We start from the raw sequence: 15458 nt of genomic DNA on the forward strand, positions 1-15458 counted from the left end.
CCCCCCGGCCCGAGGGGACACCCCCGGCTGTCCCTCCCCAATAAACGGCGCTGGCACCACCCGGGCTGTCCCCAGGGTGGCACCGGGGGCTGGCAGGGCCACCCGGGGGTCCTGTGTCCCCCAGTGTCCCCTGGGGGTGTCCCCGCGGGTGTCCCGTGTCCCTCAGCGTCACTGAGTGCTGTGGCTGTGCCTTGGTGTAACCCCTCCAGGTGCCACTGTCCCCCAGTGTCCCTCAGTGCCACCTGAGTGTCCTTTGTCCCCTGGTGCCACCCCCACGGGTATCATTGTCCCTCAGTGTCCCCTGGGGCCACCCCCGTGGGTGTCCTGTGTCCCTCAGTGTCAGTGCTGTGGCTGTCCCCTGCTGCCACCCCCATGGGTGCCAGTGTCCCCTGGTGCCACCTGAGTGTCCCGGGTCCCCTGGTGCCACCCCCGTGGGTGTCATTGTCCCTCAGTGTCCCTTAGCGCCACCTGAGTGTCCCGGGTCCCCTGCTGCCACCTCCACACCTGCCATTGTCCCCCAGTGTCCCCTCGTGCCACCCCTATGGGTGCCATTGTCCCCCAGTGTCCCCTGGTGCCCCCCCATGGGTATCATTGTCCCCCAGTGTCCCCGGTGCCCCCCCCAGTGCCCCCCATGTCCCCAAGGCCCCCGTGGGTGTCACAGGCCCCAAATGCTCGGGGGGTTTATTGGGGGCAGCACACAGACTGGGGGGCTAGAGGTGGTGACATCGTGGGCACGGCGGGGGAGGGGTGGCACTGGAGGGGGTGATGACTCTGAGGGCTCCGGGGGTCAGTCCTGTGGGGACACACGGAGGGGCACTCACAGAGTGTCTGGGGGTCCCCAGGTCCCTCCACACCCCCTGAGTGCCCACCTGGGTGCCCCTCCCCACACTGGGGTGCCCCCTCTCCCAGTGTTCCTCTCCCACCACAAACCCCACCCATCCCATCTGTGGCCCCCCGCCCGGTTCACCCCCAGTCCCACCTGTGACCCCTGAGCGAACCCCCGGTCCCACCTGTGCCCCCAATGCCCCCTGTCCCACCTGCTGCCCCCAATACCCCCTGGTCCCACCTGTGCCACCCCCAGAGCCAAAAACCCCTCAGTGTCCCCCAGTCCCACCAGTGCCCCCAGTGCCCCCTGGTCCCACCTCTGCCCCTTCCCTCAATGCCCACCTCGCCCCCGAGCCGAAGCCTCCCCGGTCCCACCTGTGCCCCCGGGCCAAAGCCCCCCTGTGCGCCCCTCAGTGCCCCCAAGTGCCACCTGCGCCCCCGGTCCGGGCCCGAAGCCGGGCAGGGTGGGCACGGGCAGGCGCTGCTCGTCCATCCGCCGGCCCTGCGAGCTCGCCACCAGCTCCAGCAGCGACGCCAGTTCCGGGGGGCGGCTGCCCCACACCCCCGCCTGCGCGGGAACACCCACAGGTCAGCTCAGATTACTGGAACCCCCACGGAACACACGGAACCCCCAGCAACCACGGAACACAAGAGCCCCGGAACACAGAGAACCCCCAGCACCCACGGAATCCCCACGGACACACTGAGCCCCCATGGCACCCACGTGTTCCCCGTGTCCTCCCCTCATCCCCGTGTCCCCCTGTAATCCCCCATGTCCCCTGTGTCCCCCCGTGTCCCATTCACACCCATGTCCCCCCGTGTCACCGTGTTCCCCTCTTGTCCCCTCATCCCCGTGTCGCTGTACCCCCACCGTGTCCCTCCTGTGTCCCCGTGTCCCCTCCCCGTACCACCCCGTATCCCGCCATGTCCCCGTGTCCCCTCCCTTGTGTCCCTCACCTTGTGTCCCCCCCCATGTCCCCCGTGTCCCTCACCCTATGTCCCGCCCGTGTCCCCCCGTGTCCCCGTGTCCGTACCCTGTGTCCCTTGTCCGTACCCTGTGTCCCCTGTGTCCCCCGTGTCCCTCACCCTGTGTCCCCCGTGTCCCCGTGTCCGTACCGTGTCCCCCCATGTCCCCCGTGTCCCCGTGTCCGTACCCTGTGTGCCCCCGTGTCCCCTGTGTCCCTGTGTCCCCCGTGTCCGTACCCTGTGTCCCCCGTGTCTCCGTGTCCGTACCCTGTGTCCCCCGTGTCCCCGTGTCCGTACCGTGTCCCCATGTCCCCCGTGTCCCCGTGTCCGTACCCTGTGTCCCCCCGAGGCTGCAGCGCTGCTCGTCCATCCGCGCTCCTGCACGGGCTGAGCAGGAGAAGAACCCCTCCTGTTCCGGGGACCCCCCCCTCGGGGAGACCCCCCTCACGTTAGGGGACCCCCTGCAGGGACACCGCGTCAGGGACCCCCAAACAGGGAACCCCCTCAGAAACAGAGACCCCCCTCCGTCAGGGGACCCCCTGCAGGGACACCGCGTCAGGGACCCCCAAACAGGGACCAACCCCCGAAACAGAGACCCCCTCGGCCGGAGACCCCCACCCAGGGATCCCCCTGCGAGGACACCCGGGTCAGGGACCCCCTCCTGTTCCAGGACCCCCCTCGGGGAGATCCCCCCTCGGCCGGGGATCCCCCTTGCAGGGGCACCGCGTCAGGGACCCCCCTCGAAACAGAGACCCTCCCCAGAGCAGGGAACCCCCTGTGGGGACACCGGGTCAGGGACCCCCTCCTGTTCGGGGACCTCCTCGGGAGACCCCCTGCGCCAGGGGACCCCCTGCGGGGACACCAGGTCAGGGACCCCTCAGAACAGGGACACCCCCTCCTGTTCCAGGGATCCCCCCGAGAGGGACACCGGGTCAGGACCTCCCCAAATAGGGACCACCCTCGAAACAGGGACCCCCGAAATAGTGACACCCCCCTAAACAGGGACCACCCCCAAACAGAGTTCCCCCTGAAATAGTGACACCCCCCGCAAAGGGACCCCCTAAACAGGATTGTCCCCAGAAATAGTGACACCTCCGAAACAGTGACTTCTCTCAAATAGGACCTCCCCGAAGAGGAACCCCTGCTCTGAGCACCCCCTTATAGCAGGGATCCTCCTCAACAGGGACACCCAAAAGGGACCCCCAAAGAGGCAACCCCCAAAGGGAACACCCCGAAAGGAACCCCAAAGAGGAACCCCAAACAGCCCCCCTCAAACGTGGGACATCCCCCCTGCAAAAGGGACCCCCACGTGGGCACTCGCAAAAGTCCCTCATCCCCCTCTGTGCTCCCCACTCACCCACTGGTGCCCCTCTGGGGTGACCGCCCCATGGTGTCCCCGGGTGCCCCCGCCGTGGTGCCCCCCACCCGTGGATGTCCCCCCCGTGGGTGCCCCCCTCACCGCCGCGCGCTCGGCTCCGTCCCCGGGGCCGCCATCGCGGGTGGGTGGGAGCGACCCCCGTGTCCCCTCTTATACCCCGCGTGAGGAGGGGACACGGGGGACACGGGGACGATGGGAGAGCGGGGGTGGCGGGGCGTGCGGGAGGGGCACCCGCGGGTGTTCGTGGGGGCTTTGGGTGCTGTGAGGTCCTGTGGGTGCTCTGTGGGATCCCCGTGGGTGCTGTGTGGTCCCTGTGGGTCCTGTGGGTGCTGTGGGTGCTCTGTGGGTCCCATGGGTACTGTGGGGTCCCCGTGGGGTTCTCGTGGGTGCTGTGGGGTCCCCACGGCCACTGTAGGGGCCCCAGGGGCTGTTGTGGGGTCCCTGTAGGGTCCCTGTGGGGTCCCGTGGGTGCTCTGTGAGGTCCCGTGGGTGCTGTGGGGTCCCCGTGGGTGCTGTGGGGTCCCCGTGGGTGCTGTGGGTGCTCTGTGGGGTCCCGTGGGTGCTGTGGGGTCCTGTGGGTTCCGTGGACACCCCCGCGTGCCTGCAGGTCCCATCCCGGGGGGATGGGTGCGTGGGCGGGGGTTGGGGAGATGAGTGCTCCTCCCCCACTCGTGTCCCCAATCCCCCTTGGCAGCCGCGAGCAATTAAGCAAATGGCGCTTAATTGCACCCACCGATCCGCCCTCCCCACCCCGCACCCACCGCCCGCGGGGAACCAGTTCGAGGGGGGACACGGGGACACGTGGGGGGACACGGGGGACACAGGGGCACAGGGGTCACGGGGACACAGGGACACGGGGACACGGGGGAACACAGGGGACACCCTGCGCCCCCACCAGTGCCCGTGGGCTGCACCGGGGGTCCAGTGTCGCCAGTGACCCTTCTGGTGTTCCCCCGTGTCCCTCAGTGCCCCTCCGGTGTCCCCCTGTCCCCCGTGTCCTAGCACCTCTGGTGTTCCCAGTGTCCCCTGGCATCCCCCAGTGTCCCCCCGCTGTCCCTCAGTGTCCCCAGTGTCCCCTCCAGTGTCCCCTCCAGTGTCCCCCAGTGTGTGTCCCTCCCAGTGTCCCCCGTGTCCCCTCAGTGTCCCCTCCCAGTTACCTCCCCAATGTCCCCCCCGTGTCCCCCCAGTGTCCCCACACAGCGTCCCTCCAGTGTCCCCGGGGACAGCAGGGCCAGGTCTGGCTCAGGGTGTCTGTCCCGCCGTGTCCCCAAACCCTGTCCTTGTCCCTGTCCCCTGTCCCTGTCCCCTGTCCTTGTCCCTGTCCCCTCTCCCTGTCCCCTGTCCTTGTCCCCTGTCCTTGTCCCTGTTCCTGTCTCCTGTCCCCACCCGTGTCCCTGTCCCCAGGTCCCGAGCCCCCCCATCCCAGCATACAGTGCCACTCCCTGGTGTCCCCATGTCCCCCCATGTCCCCCTATGTCCCCCCATGTCCCCCATGTCCCCCATGTCCCCCATGTCCCTCATGTCCCCTGCCCCCCCACATGTCCCCTGGTGTCCCCCTGGGACACAGAGGGAACAGAGGAGACAGGGGGACACCAGTGATACGGGGGGGACATAGAGGGACAGGGGACTTCAGTGACACACAGGGGGTGCGCGGGTGACACCATTGACACGAGGGGGACACAGGGGGGACGCGGGTGACACCAGTGACACGAGTGGGACACAGGGGGGACCCAGGTGACACCAGTGACACGGGGGGGACACGGAGGGGACAGAGGGATGGGTTGACACCAGTGACACGGAGGGGGACAGAGGGACACAGGGGGTCAGGGTGTCGTGGGGTCCCAGTGCCCCCCAGGGGTGTCCCCTGTCGCCGGTGTCCCCTCGCTGTCGTCCCCCGTTCCCGGTGCCCCCCCGTGTCCCCCTCACTCTGCGGGGGCGGGAGGGTCACCTGGACCCCCGGACCCCCCCTTGCCCCGTGATGACGTCATTGGGGATCAGGCCCCGCCCCTCCCCCACCCCAGATGGCGGCCCAGGTGTTCCGAGGGGGAGAGGCGCGGGGGGCATGGACACCCCTCCCCCTCTCGTGTCACCAGATGTCCCCCGTGTCCCCCGTGTCCTCTGGGGGGCGTGGCCACAGGGAGGGCGTGGTCGGGGTGGGCGTGGCCTCCAGGGCAAGCCCCGCCTCCCGCACAGGCCCCGCCCCCTTCGCTTTACGGCCGCTTCACGACGCGGGAGCGGGGGCAGGTCCGTCCGGGGGGTTTGGGGGGTTTTGGGGGTCTCGGGGGGTTGGGCATGGTCAGATCCCTCCCCTCTCCCTCCCTCTACAGGCACCCCCAGCCCGGTGGGATCGTCGTGTCCTTCCCCCTTCTCCCCTCCTCCCGCCATGGGCGAGTGCCGCCCCCTTCCCCCTCTCCCCAAATGCTGCTGCGACCCCCTCAGGACCCCCAGGCCGCTCCAGCCCCTCCCGCTCCTCTCATCCCCAGCTCCCCGGGGGTGCCCATCCCCCTCAGGGCCCCCCCAGTCTCTCCCTGTATCCCTCCCTGTAAGCCCCTGTAACCCCCCTATAACCCCCTATAACCCCCTGTAACCCCCTGTAACCCCCTATAACCCCTGTAACCCCCTGTAACCCCCTGTAACCCCCCTGTAACCCCTCTGTAACCCCCTATAACTCCCTGTAACCCCTGTAACCCACCTATAACCCTCCCTGTAACCCCCATAACCCTCCTATAACCCCCTGTAACCCCCTGTAACCCCTATAGCCCCTGTAACCCTCCTGTAACCCCCTGTAACCCCTGTAACCCCCTGTAACCCTCCTGTAACCCTCCTGTAACCCCCTGTAACCCCCTATAACCCCCTGTAACCCTCCTATAACCCCCTGTAACCCCTCCTGTAACACCCCTATAACCCCCTGTAACCCCTATAACCTCCTGTAACCCCCGTAACCCCCTGTAACCCCCTGTAACCCCCTGTAACCCCCTGTAAACCCCTGTAACCCTCCTGTAACCCTCCCTGTAACCCCCATAGCCCACCCTGTAACCCCCATAACCCCCTGTGACCCCCTATAACCCTCCCTGTAACCCTCCCTGTAACCCTCCTGTAACCCCCTCCTGTAACCCCCTTATAATCCTCCCTGTAACCCTCTCTATAACCCCCTGTAACCCCCTGTGACCCCCTGACCCTGCCAGACCCCTGACCCTGCCAGACCCCCTAGCCCTGCCAGACCCCCTGACCCCCATTTCCCCCACCCAGGACAGGATGAGCACCCGTTTCACCCCTGGGGTGAAAGGAGCGGGTGCTGGGCCGGCCGCGCTCGGAGCTGTCCCTGTGACCCCCCTGTGACCCCCTGTGACACTCCTGTGACTCCTGCTGACCCCTGTGACCCCCTGGCCCTGCCAGACCCCCTGCTGACCCTGTGACCCCCCTGACCCTTCCAGACCCCCCTAACCCCCATTTTACACCCCCAGAGCAGGATGGACACCCATTTCACCGCTGGGGGAATCCCTGATGCTGGAGCGGGTGCTGGGCTGTCCACGCTCGGAGCTGTCATTGTGACCCCCCTGTGACCCCCCTGACCCTGCCAGATCTCCCTGTGACCCCACACTAACCCTGCCAGACCCCCCTAAACCCCATTTTTTCCCATTTCCCTCCCCCAGGCAGGATGGACGCCCATTTCACCCATGGCAAGTCCCCGGTGCTGGAGCGGGCACTGGGCCGGCTGTCCCTGTGACCCCCCTGTGACCTCCCAGTGACCCCCCCTAACCCTTCCAGACCCCCCTGACCCTTCCAGACCCCCTAACCCCATTTTCTCCCCCCAGGCAGGATGGACTCCCGTTTCACCCGCGACAAGTCCCCTGTTCTGGAGCGGGCGCTGGGCTGGCTGCGCTCGGAGCTGTCCCTGTGACCCTCTTGTGACCCTCTTGTGACCCCCCTGACCCTTCCAGACCCCCCTAACCCCATTTTTCCCATTTTTCTCCCGCCAGGCAGGATGGACGCCCGTTTCACCCGCGGCAAGTCCCCCGTTCTGGAGCGGGCTCTGGGCCGGCCGTGCTCGGAGCTGTCCCTGTGACCCCCCCGTGACCCCCTCTGTGACCTCCCTGTGACCCCCCTTGACCCTTCCAGACCCCCCTAACCCCATTTTTCCCATTTTTCTCCCTCCCAGGGCAGGATGGACTCCCGTTTCACCCGCGGCAAGTCCCCCGTTCTGGAGCGGGCGCTGGGCCGGCCGCGCTCGGAGCTGTCGCTGGCGGCCTTCGCGCTGCTCTTCTCGGAGCTGGTTCAGTACTGCCAGCGCCGCGTGGCCTCGGTGGCCGAGCTGCAGGCCCGGCTGGCCCGGCTGGGCCACCACGTGGGGCTGCGGGCGCTGGACGCGCTGGTGGCGCGGGAGCGGCCGGGGCGGCGCGAGACGAAGGTGCTGGGGGTGCTGCTGTTCGTGAAGGGGCCGCTGTGGCGGGCGCTGTTCGGCCGCGAGGCCGACAAGCTGGAGCAGGCCAACGACGACGACAGGACCTTCTACGTGATCGAGCGGGAGCCGCTGGTGAACACGTTCGTGTCGGTGCCGCGCGAGAACAGCTCGCTCAACTGCGCCGCCTTCGCCGCGGGGCTGCTCGAGGCCGTGCTGGGCGCCAGCGGCTTCCCCGCCCGCGTCAGCGCCCACTGGCACAAGGGCACCACCCTCATGATCAAGTTCGACGAGGCCGTCATCGCCCGCGACAAGAGCCTGGAGGGGCGCTGAGGGGCCGGGGGGATGTCATTGTCATCGTTATTGTCATCAACGTCATCATCGTCATCGTCCATGACAAGAGCCTGGAGGGGCGCTGAGGGGCCGGGGGGTGTCATTGTCATCGTTATTGTCACCATCATCAACATTGTCATTGTCCATGACAAGAGCCTGGAGGGGCGCTGAGGGGTGGCCCGGGGGTCGGGGGCGTGGGTGGGGTAGGGTGAGGGCAGGGGGGGATGTTATTGTTGTTGTCACCGTCGTTGTCATCATCATCAACGTTATCAACATTATCTTTGTCATCAACATCATCATTGTCTGTGACAAGGCCCCTGTGCCCTGGGGCGGTGTGGGGTGAGGGTTGGGAGGGACGTTATTGTCATTGTTATCATCATCCTTATTGTCATCATCATCATCATTTGTCATCATCATCATCGTCATCACCGTCTATGACAAGGCCCAGTAGGGCCACCATTGGCCCTGACCAGAGCCTGGAGGGGCCCTGAGGGGTGTCCTGACGTCCATCCCAGCCTTGTGCCACGGCCTCGTCCGTGACAAGGGCCGGGAGGGACGTCATCATCGTCATCGTCACCATCATCATCATCAACGTCATCATCGTCATCCTCATCCTCACCCTCCCCTGGGCCTGAGGGACATCCTCACCCCTGGCAGGAGCCCTGAGGGGTGTCCTGACGTCCCTCAAGGGCCTCGTGCTGTGTCCTTGCACTCCAGGAGGCTCTGGAGTGACGTCACCAGGTGTGACGTCATCTGTGTGACATCATCTGTGTGACATCACCAGGCGTGATGTCACTGGGTATGACGAGGACCGAGGGGGACGAGGGGCTGGAGGGACATCCCGACCCCCCTCGTGGCTTTGTGTCGTGTCCCTGTGTGGGACAAGGGACGTGGGGATGGGGGGGGGACCCAGCTTGGACCCTCCCCCCGTCCCTTGTCCCCCCGATGACCCTTGGGGACATTGGAGCTGCTTCAGGTTCCTGTCCCCTGTCCCTTGTCTTCCCTGATGGCCCTTGGGGACATTGGAGCTGGTTCAGGTCCCCCCCTCTGTGTCCCTTGTTCCCCCCTGATGGCCCTTGGGGACATCAGAGCTGGTTGGGTCCCTCCCCAGTGTCCCCTGTCCTCCCTTGGGGACACTGGAGCCCGTCTGGGTCCCTCAGCCCTGTCCCTCATCCCTGCTGGTGTCCCCTGCTGTCCCCTGGGGTCACCGGGGTCCCCTCGTGTCCCCCCCCGGCCCTGCTGGTGTCCCCTGCTGTCCCCTGGGGTCACTGGGTCCCCTCGTGTCCCCCCTGGCCCTGCTGGTGTCCCCCAGGCTGGTTTGTGTCCCCCAGCTCTGTCCTTGCCCTTGGTGGCCCTTGGGGACACTCCTGTCACCATAAACTGTCCCTTGTCCCCTCTGGTGGCTTTGGCTCTTCTTGGGGGGGGGAGGAATTTGGGGACATCCCAGGGAGGGGCTTTGGGTCCCCAAGGTGTCCCCTGTCCCTGCTGGGCCCCCCTGGGGACAGCTGCCACCCCCTGGGTGGGGACATCGCCCTCCCCTTGGGGACAGTGGGTGGCTCTGTTGGGGACACTTGGTGTCCCCCCCCCGATGGCCCTTGTGCCCCCCTGGGGACACTGGGGGGTCGTTGGGGACACTCCGGGGGGGTCCCCCTGAGGCCACAGGTGTCACCCCCCCCGTGTCCCCCCCGAGGTGCCACTGCTGTCCCCAAAGGGGGAGGGGGGCCGTGGGGACATTGGGGGGGTGCAGGGGGTCCTGGGGGATTTCGGGGGCCCAGGGGTTGGGGGAGGGTTTAGGGGTGCGAGGGGGTTTGTGGGGGAGGGTCCCAAGAGGGGTCTGGGGGTGGGATGGGGTTGGGGAGGAGTTTGGGGGTGGGGGGACGTTGGTTGGGGGTGAGGGGAAGATTTGGGGGATCAGGGGAGGATTTTTGGGGTGCGGGGAGGGGTCCTGGGGGAGTCCCAGCAGGGATTTGTGGGTTCTCAAGGAGGGTCCGGGGGTGGGATGGGGTTGGGGAGGAAGTTTGGGGATGAGGGGAAGATTTGGGGGCTCAGGGGAGGATTTTGGGGTGCAGGGGAGGGGTCTGGGGTGGTCCCAGCGGGATTTGGGGGCTCTCAAGGAGGGTCCGGGGGTGGGATGGGGTTGGGGAGGAGTTCGGGGGTGGTGGAGGGTGTTGATTGGGGGTGAGGGGAAGATCTGGGGGATCGGGGGAGGGTTTTGGGGTGCGGGAGGGAAGGTTGGCAGAGGCGGTTCCCGGAAGGTTCCCGGGGGTCAGGGGACCCCAAACCCCAGAACCCCCCAGTCCTCCCCGCGGTCCTCCCCGCCGCCAGGGGGCACCGCGCTTTCGGGCCCGGGCGGGGGGCGTGTGCAGCGGTTTCCGGTTCCGGTGTTTCCGCTGCCCGGGGCCGTGTCCCGGTCCCGGCCTTTTATTCCCAATATTCCTTAAATATTCCCGATATTCCTTAAATATTCCCGATATTCCCGCCGCCATGGGCGCGCACCTGACGCGGCGCTACCTGTGGGACGCGGAGGTGGAGCCGGACCCGCTGCAGATGCCGACCTTCCCCCCCGACATGGGGATGCCCGAGCGCCGGCCCCGCAGTCCGTGAGGGGACACGGGGGACACTGAGGGGACAGGGGGGACAGGAGGGGACAGAGGGGACACAGGGGGACACTGAGGGGACAGGGGGACACTGGAGGGGACAGGGGGGACAGGAGGGGACAGGGGGACACTGAGGGGACAGGGGGCACAGGAGGGACAGGGGGGACACTGAAGGGGACAGGGGGACAGAGGGGACGGTGGTGACAGGGAGGGACACGCAGCGACAAAGGGCATGGGGGGGAACACGGGCTCGGTGCCCTTGGGGTGTCCCCGCGGTGACCCCCGTGACCTCCCCGTGGGTGTCCCATTCTGTATCCCCTCCCTGTCCCCTCCCGTGTTCGCTCCCTGTCCCCAGTGTGTCCCCGTGCCCCCCGCTGTGGCCTCCTCTCCTGTCCCCACCCCTGCCCCCCGTGTGTCGCCGTGTCCTCACTCGTGTCACCCCCTCATCAGCCCCCTTTTCCCCCGTCACCCCCCGTGTGTGTCCCCCTGTCCCCACCCTGTCGGTGTCCCCTCAGGTGCCACACCCGTGCCGGTGTCCCCGTGGTGTCCCCGCCGTGTCCCCAGAGCTGCCTGTGGGGACTGACGTGTCCCCACACGTGTCCCCCTCGGTCTCCACCCCTGTCGTGTGTCCCCTGAGCCCCCTATGGCCACCCCTCACTGTCCTGTCCCTGTCACAGCCACGGTGTCCCTGACTGTCCCTGATTGTCCCTGTCCCATCCACGGTGTCCCTGACTGTCCTGCCCCCGATCCTGACTGTCCTGTCCCTGTCCCATCCACAGTGTCCCTGACTGTCCCTGACTGTCCCTGATTGTCCCTGATTGTCCCTGATTGTCCCTGTCCCATCCATGGTGTCCCTGACTGTCCCTGACTGTCCCTGTCCCAGCCATGGTGTCCCTGACTGTCCCTATCCCTGTCACAACCACGGTGTCCCTGTCTGTCCCTGTCCCATCCACAGTGTCCCTGTCCCTGACTGTCCCTGTCTGTCACAGCCATGGTGTCCCTGTCTCTGTCCCTGTCCCTGACTGTCCCTGTCTGTCACAGCCATGGTGTCCCTGTCCCTGTCCCTGACTGTCCCTGTCCCTGTCACAGCCATGGTGGCCTCGGCGTCCCAGCTGGCTGAGGCGCGGGTGCCGCTGGAGCAGAGGGATTTCTGTGCCCATCACCTGGTGCGGCTCCTGCGCTGCCACCGCGACAACTTCCCCGTGCCCTGGGGCTGCCACCACCTGAGGCACCAATGGGACAGCTGCCAGCACGAGGAGTGAGTGTGGGACAGGGGACAGGGACAGGGGGACACTGGGACATGGGGACACACTGGGACAGCTGCCAGCACGAGGAGTGAGTGTGGGGACAGGGGACATGGGGACACACTGGGACAGCTGCCAGCACGAGGAGTGAGTGTGGGACAGGGGACAGGGACATGGGGGACACACTGGGACAGCTGCCAGCATGAGGAGTGAGTGTGGGGACATGGGGACAGGGACATGGGGGGACACTGGGACAGCTGCCAACACGAGGAGTGAGTGGGGGACAGGGACAGGGACAGGGACAGGGGACATGGGGACAGGGACAGGGGACACACTGGGACAGCTGCCAGCACGAGGAGTGAGTGGGGGACAGGGACATGGGGACAGGGACAGGGGACAGGGACATGGGGGACACACTGGGACAGCTGCCAGCACGAGGAGTGAGTGTGGGGACAGGGGACAGGGACATGGGGGACACACTGGGACAGCTGCCAGCACGAGGAGTGAGTGTGGGACAGGGGACAGGGACATGGGGACACACTGGGACAGCTGCCAGCACAAGTGAGGGGACAGGGGACATGGGGGGGACATGGAACATTGGGACTGGGGGGACATGGGGACACTGGTGGGGGGACATGGGGATAGCAGGACACAGGGCTAGGGACAGGGGGGTTGGGGACACAGCAGGGACAGGGGATGACAGTGATGGGGACACGATGGGGAACAGGGACACACAGTGGGGAGGGGGACATGGGGACATGGGGACACTGGGACAGGCAGGACACAGGGAGAGGGATGGGGACAGGAGGGACAGGGTGGGGGGTGACAGGGACATGGGGGGTGACAGGGACACGGGGGGGTGTGGGAGGCCGTTGGGGACACGGGGACACCGCAGTGCCCATCCCCCTTCCCTGTCCCTGTTCCCACGGTGGCTGTGGGGACACGTGGGGACACACCGTGACATGGTGACACACCGTGACATAGGGGGACATGGGGACACGGTGACAGCTGGTGACACGTTGTGACACAGCTCGTGATGTGTAACACGGTGACATGGGGTGACACACGGTGACACGGTGACACAATGACACACGGTGACACAGTGACACGCGGTGACGTGTGATGGTGACACGCAGTGACACGCAGTGAGGTGCAATGGCACACAGTGACACACAGCGATGTGGTGACACGCGGTGACAGTGACACGGTGACACACGATGACCCCAGGTGACACAGCGACAGAGTGACACGGTGACACACAGTGACCCGTGGTGACACAGTGACACGATGACATGCAGTGACGTGGTGACACACCCGGTGACACTGGTGGCATGTGTCCCTGTCCCAGTTGTGTGATGGGCGTGAAGGTGACGTGGTGACACCCGGTGACACAGACGGTGACACAGGTGGTGACACAGACAGTGACACAGGTGGTGACACAGTGACAAGGTGACAGGGGTGGTGACACGGCTGGTGACAGGGGAGGTGACAGGGGAAGTGACAGGGCTGTCCCCACAGTTACGTGATGCGCATGAAGGAGGTGTGGTGACACAGACAGTGATGGGTGACAGTGACAGAGGTGACAGTGACAGAAGTGACAGTGACAGGGTGACAGTGACAGGGGTGACAGTGACAGGGAGGTGACACGCACAGGGAGGTGACAGGGCTGTCCCCACAGTTACGTGATGTGCATGAAGGAGGTGTGGTGACACAGACAATGACGGGTTGGTGGCACAGTGACGGGGTGACAGTGACAGGGGAGGTGACAGGGAAGGTGACAGGAGAGGTGACACGCACAGGGAGGTGACAGGGCTGTCCCCACAGTTACGTGATGCGCATGAAGGAGTTGGGAGGTGACAGGGGTGACAGTGACAGGGGAGGTGACAGGGAAGGTGACAGGAGAGGTGACACGCACAGGGAGGTGACAGGGCTGTCCCCACAGTTACGTGATGCGCATGAAGGAGTTGTGACAGTGACAGGAGAGGTGACACGCACAGGGAGGTGACAGGGCTGTCCCCACAGTTACGTGATGCGCATGAAGGAGTTGTGGTGACACAGTGATGGGTGACAGTGACAGGGTGACAGTGACAGGGGAGGTGACAGGGAGGTGACACGCCCAGGGAGGTGACAGGGCTGTCCCCACAGTTACGTGATGCGCATGAAGGAGTTGGGAGGTGACAGGGGTGACAGTGACAGGGGAGGTGACAGGGAGGTGACACGCACAGGGAGGTGACAGGGCTGTCCCCACAGTTACGTGATGCGCATGAAGGAGTTCGAGCGCGAGCGGCGGCTCCGGCAGCGCCAGAAGCGGCTCCGGAAGCGCCAGGAGGCCACCGAGGCCACTGAGGCTGCTGAGTGACACCAGGTGACACCGAGGCCACTGAGTGACACCGAGTGACACCAGGTGACACCGAGTGACACTGAGGCCACCGACAGTGAGTGACACCGAGTGACACCGAGGCCACCGAGTGACACCAAGGCCACTGAGTGGCACTGAGTGACAGCCGCCACCCCCAGCCACGGTGACAAGGCCACCCCTGTCCAATAAAATCACCGAGTGATGCCGTGACAGCCCCTCCCTGTGCGTGGGGACATCGTGGGGACATCGTGGGGACGATGCAGTGACAACCCCCGGCCTGGGGACAGCGGGATTGTCCCCACATGACCCCCCCTCTGTGTCCCCTGGGGTGGGACAATGACAGGCCACGCGTGGGGGGAGGGAAGTGATTTATTGTCACCTGCAGGGACAGGGGACGTGGGGACAGATCCCATGGGGGGTGTGACACCACCTTGTCACCGCCACTGATGTCACCAGAGGCTGGGCCAGCCCTGGGGGTGACACTGTCACTGGGGAGGGGACACTGGGTGTGACAGTGTCACTGGGGGCGGGGCCCTGGGGGTGACACTGTCACTGGGGAGGGGACACTGGGTGTGACAGTGTGACAGTGTCACTGGGGATGGGGCCCTGGGGGTGACACTGTCACTGGGGAGGGGACAGTGTGACAGTGTCACTGGGGATGGGGCCCTGGGGGTGACACTGTCACTGGGGAAGGGACAGGGGGGCCACATCCCCCCGCCCTGCTGTGACAACGGGCTCGTGTCCCTGTCCTGGGACAGCTCAGGGTGTCCCCAGAGTTCAGGGTGTCCCCAAGGGCTGCCCGAGGTGGCACAGTGAGGAGGGGACAGTGGGGGACGGGGTGTGCTTGGGCTGTCCCCATGGGGTGGGGGGGCACACCCTGGGTGTCCCCAGGGTGTCCCCAAGGTCACAGCAGGAAGGGGACGATGGGGGATCAGAGGAGCGGATAATCCCGGAATTCCCAGAGCTGGGGGTGTCCCCAGGGTGTCACAGCAGGAAGGGGACGAGGGGGGAGGGCAGGGGGGGATAATCCCGGAATTCCTGGAGGTTGGGGATGTCCCTGGGATGTCCCCAAGGCTGTCACAGCAGGAAGGGGATGATGGGAGAGCGCAGGGGGGGATAATCCTGGAATTCCCGGAGGTTGGGGATGTCCCTGGGATGTCCCCAGGTGTCCCTGGGATGTCCCCAAGGCTGTCACAGCAGGAAGGGGATGAGGGGGGAGCGCAGGGGGGGATAATCCCGGAATTCCCGGAGGTAGCTGCGGATGCTTCCCTGGGCCCAGATCGCCATCTGCACGAAGCCCACGAGCGAGAAAAGGGCCACTGCGGGGCCACCGGGGCCACCAGGGCCACTGTCACCA

General features: G+C 66.1%; 2 protein-coding genes across 3 annotated transcripts; both read left to right on the plus strand.

The window, feature by feature from the left end:
- The first annotated feature begins 5384 nt into the window (after positions 1-5384).
- TRAPPC5 (trafficking protein particle complex subunit 5) lies at positions 5385-8070 on the plus strand. Its single transcript, XM_050339083.1, has 2 exons — positions 5385-5413; positions 7329-8070. The coding sequence occupies exon 2, from the start codon at positions 7335-7337 to the stop codon at positions 7899-7901; it is 567 nt and encodes a 188-aa protein (XP_050195040.1). The 5' UTR covers positions 5385-5413; positions 7329-7334; the 3' UTR covers positions 7902-8070.
- Positions 8071-10275: 2205 nt separating this feature from the next.
- Positions 10276-14311, plus strand: NDUFB7 (NADH:ubiquinone oxidoreductase subunit B7). 2 transcript variants are annotated; one of them, XM_050339086.1, is made up of 4 exons: positions 10276-10497; positions 11588-11756; positions 13993-14118; positions 14168-14311. In XM_050339086.1, exons 1-3 carry the CDS (start codon positions 10386-10388, stop codon positions 14099-14101), a joined length of 390 nt encoding a protein of 129 aa, XP_050195043.1. In that variant the 5' UTR covers positions 10276-10385; the 3' UTR covers positions 14102-14118; positions 14168-14311. The 2 variants fall into 2 exon arrangements, with proteins under 2 accessions (XP_050195043.1, XP_050195041.1); XM_050339084.1 differs by having other exon boundaries at positions 13993-14097; positions 14147-14311.
- The last annotated feature ends 1147 nt before the right edge of the window (positions 14312-15458 follow it).

This window comes from Myiozetetes cayanensis, unplaced genomic scaffold, assembly GCF_022539395.1.
Source record: "Myiozetetes cayanensis isolate MyiCay16 unplaced genomic scaffold, myiCay2020 scf778, whole genome shotgun sequence".
In the NCBI taxonomy this organism is placed as follows: Eukaryota; Metazoa; Chordata; class Aves; order Passeriformes; family Tyrannidae; genus Myiozetetes; species Myiozetetes cayanensis.

Bases quoted from the DNA above. Each gene is read 5' to 3' on its own strand.
- TRAPPC5 (XM_050339083.1), top strand. From the start codon at position 7,335: ATGGACTCCCGTTTCACCCGCGGCAAGTCCCCCGTTCTGGAGCGGGCG.
- NDUFB7 (XM_050339086.1), top strand. From the start codon at position 10,386: ATGGGCGCGCACCTGACGCGGCGCTACCTGTGGGACGCGGAGGTGGAG. The intron at 10,498-11,587 runs GTCCGTGAGGGG...TCCCTGTCACAG, and splicing joins GCCCGAGCGCCGGCCCCGCA to CCATGGTGGCCTCGGCGTCC. The intron at 11,757-13,992 runs GTGAGTGTGGGA...CTGTCCCCACAG, and splicing joins GACAGCTGCCAGCACGAGGA to TTACGTGATGCGCATGAAGG.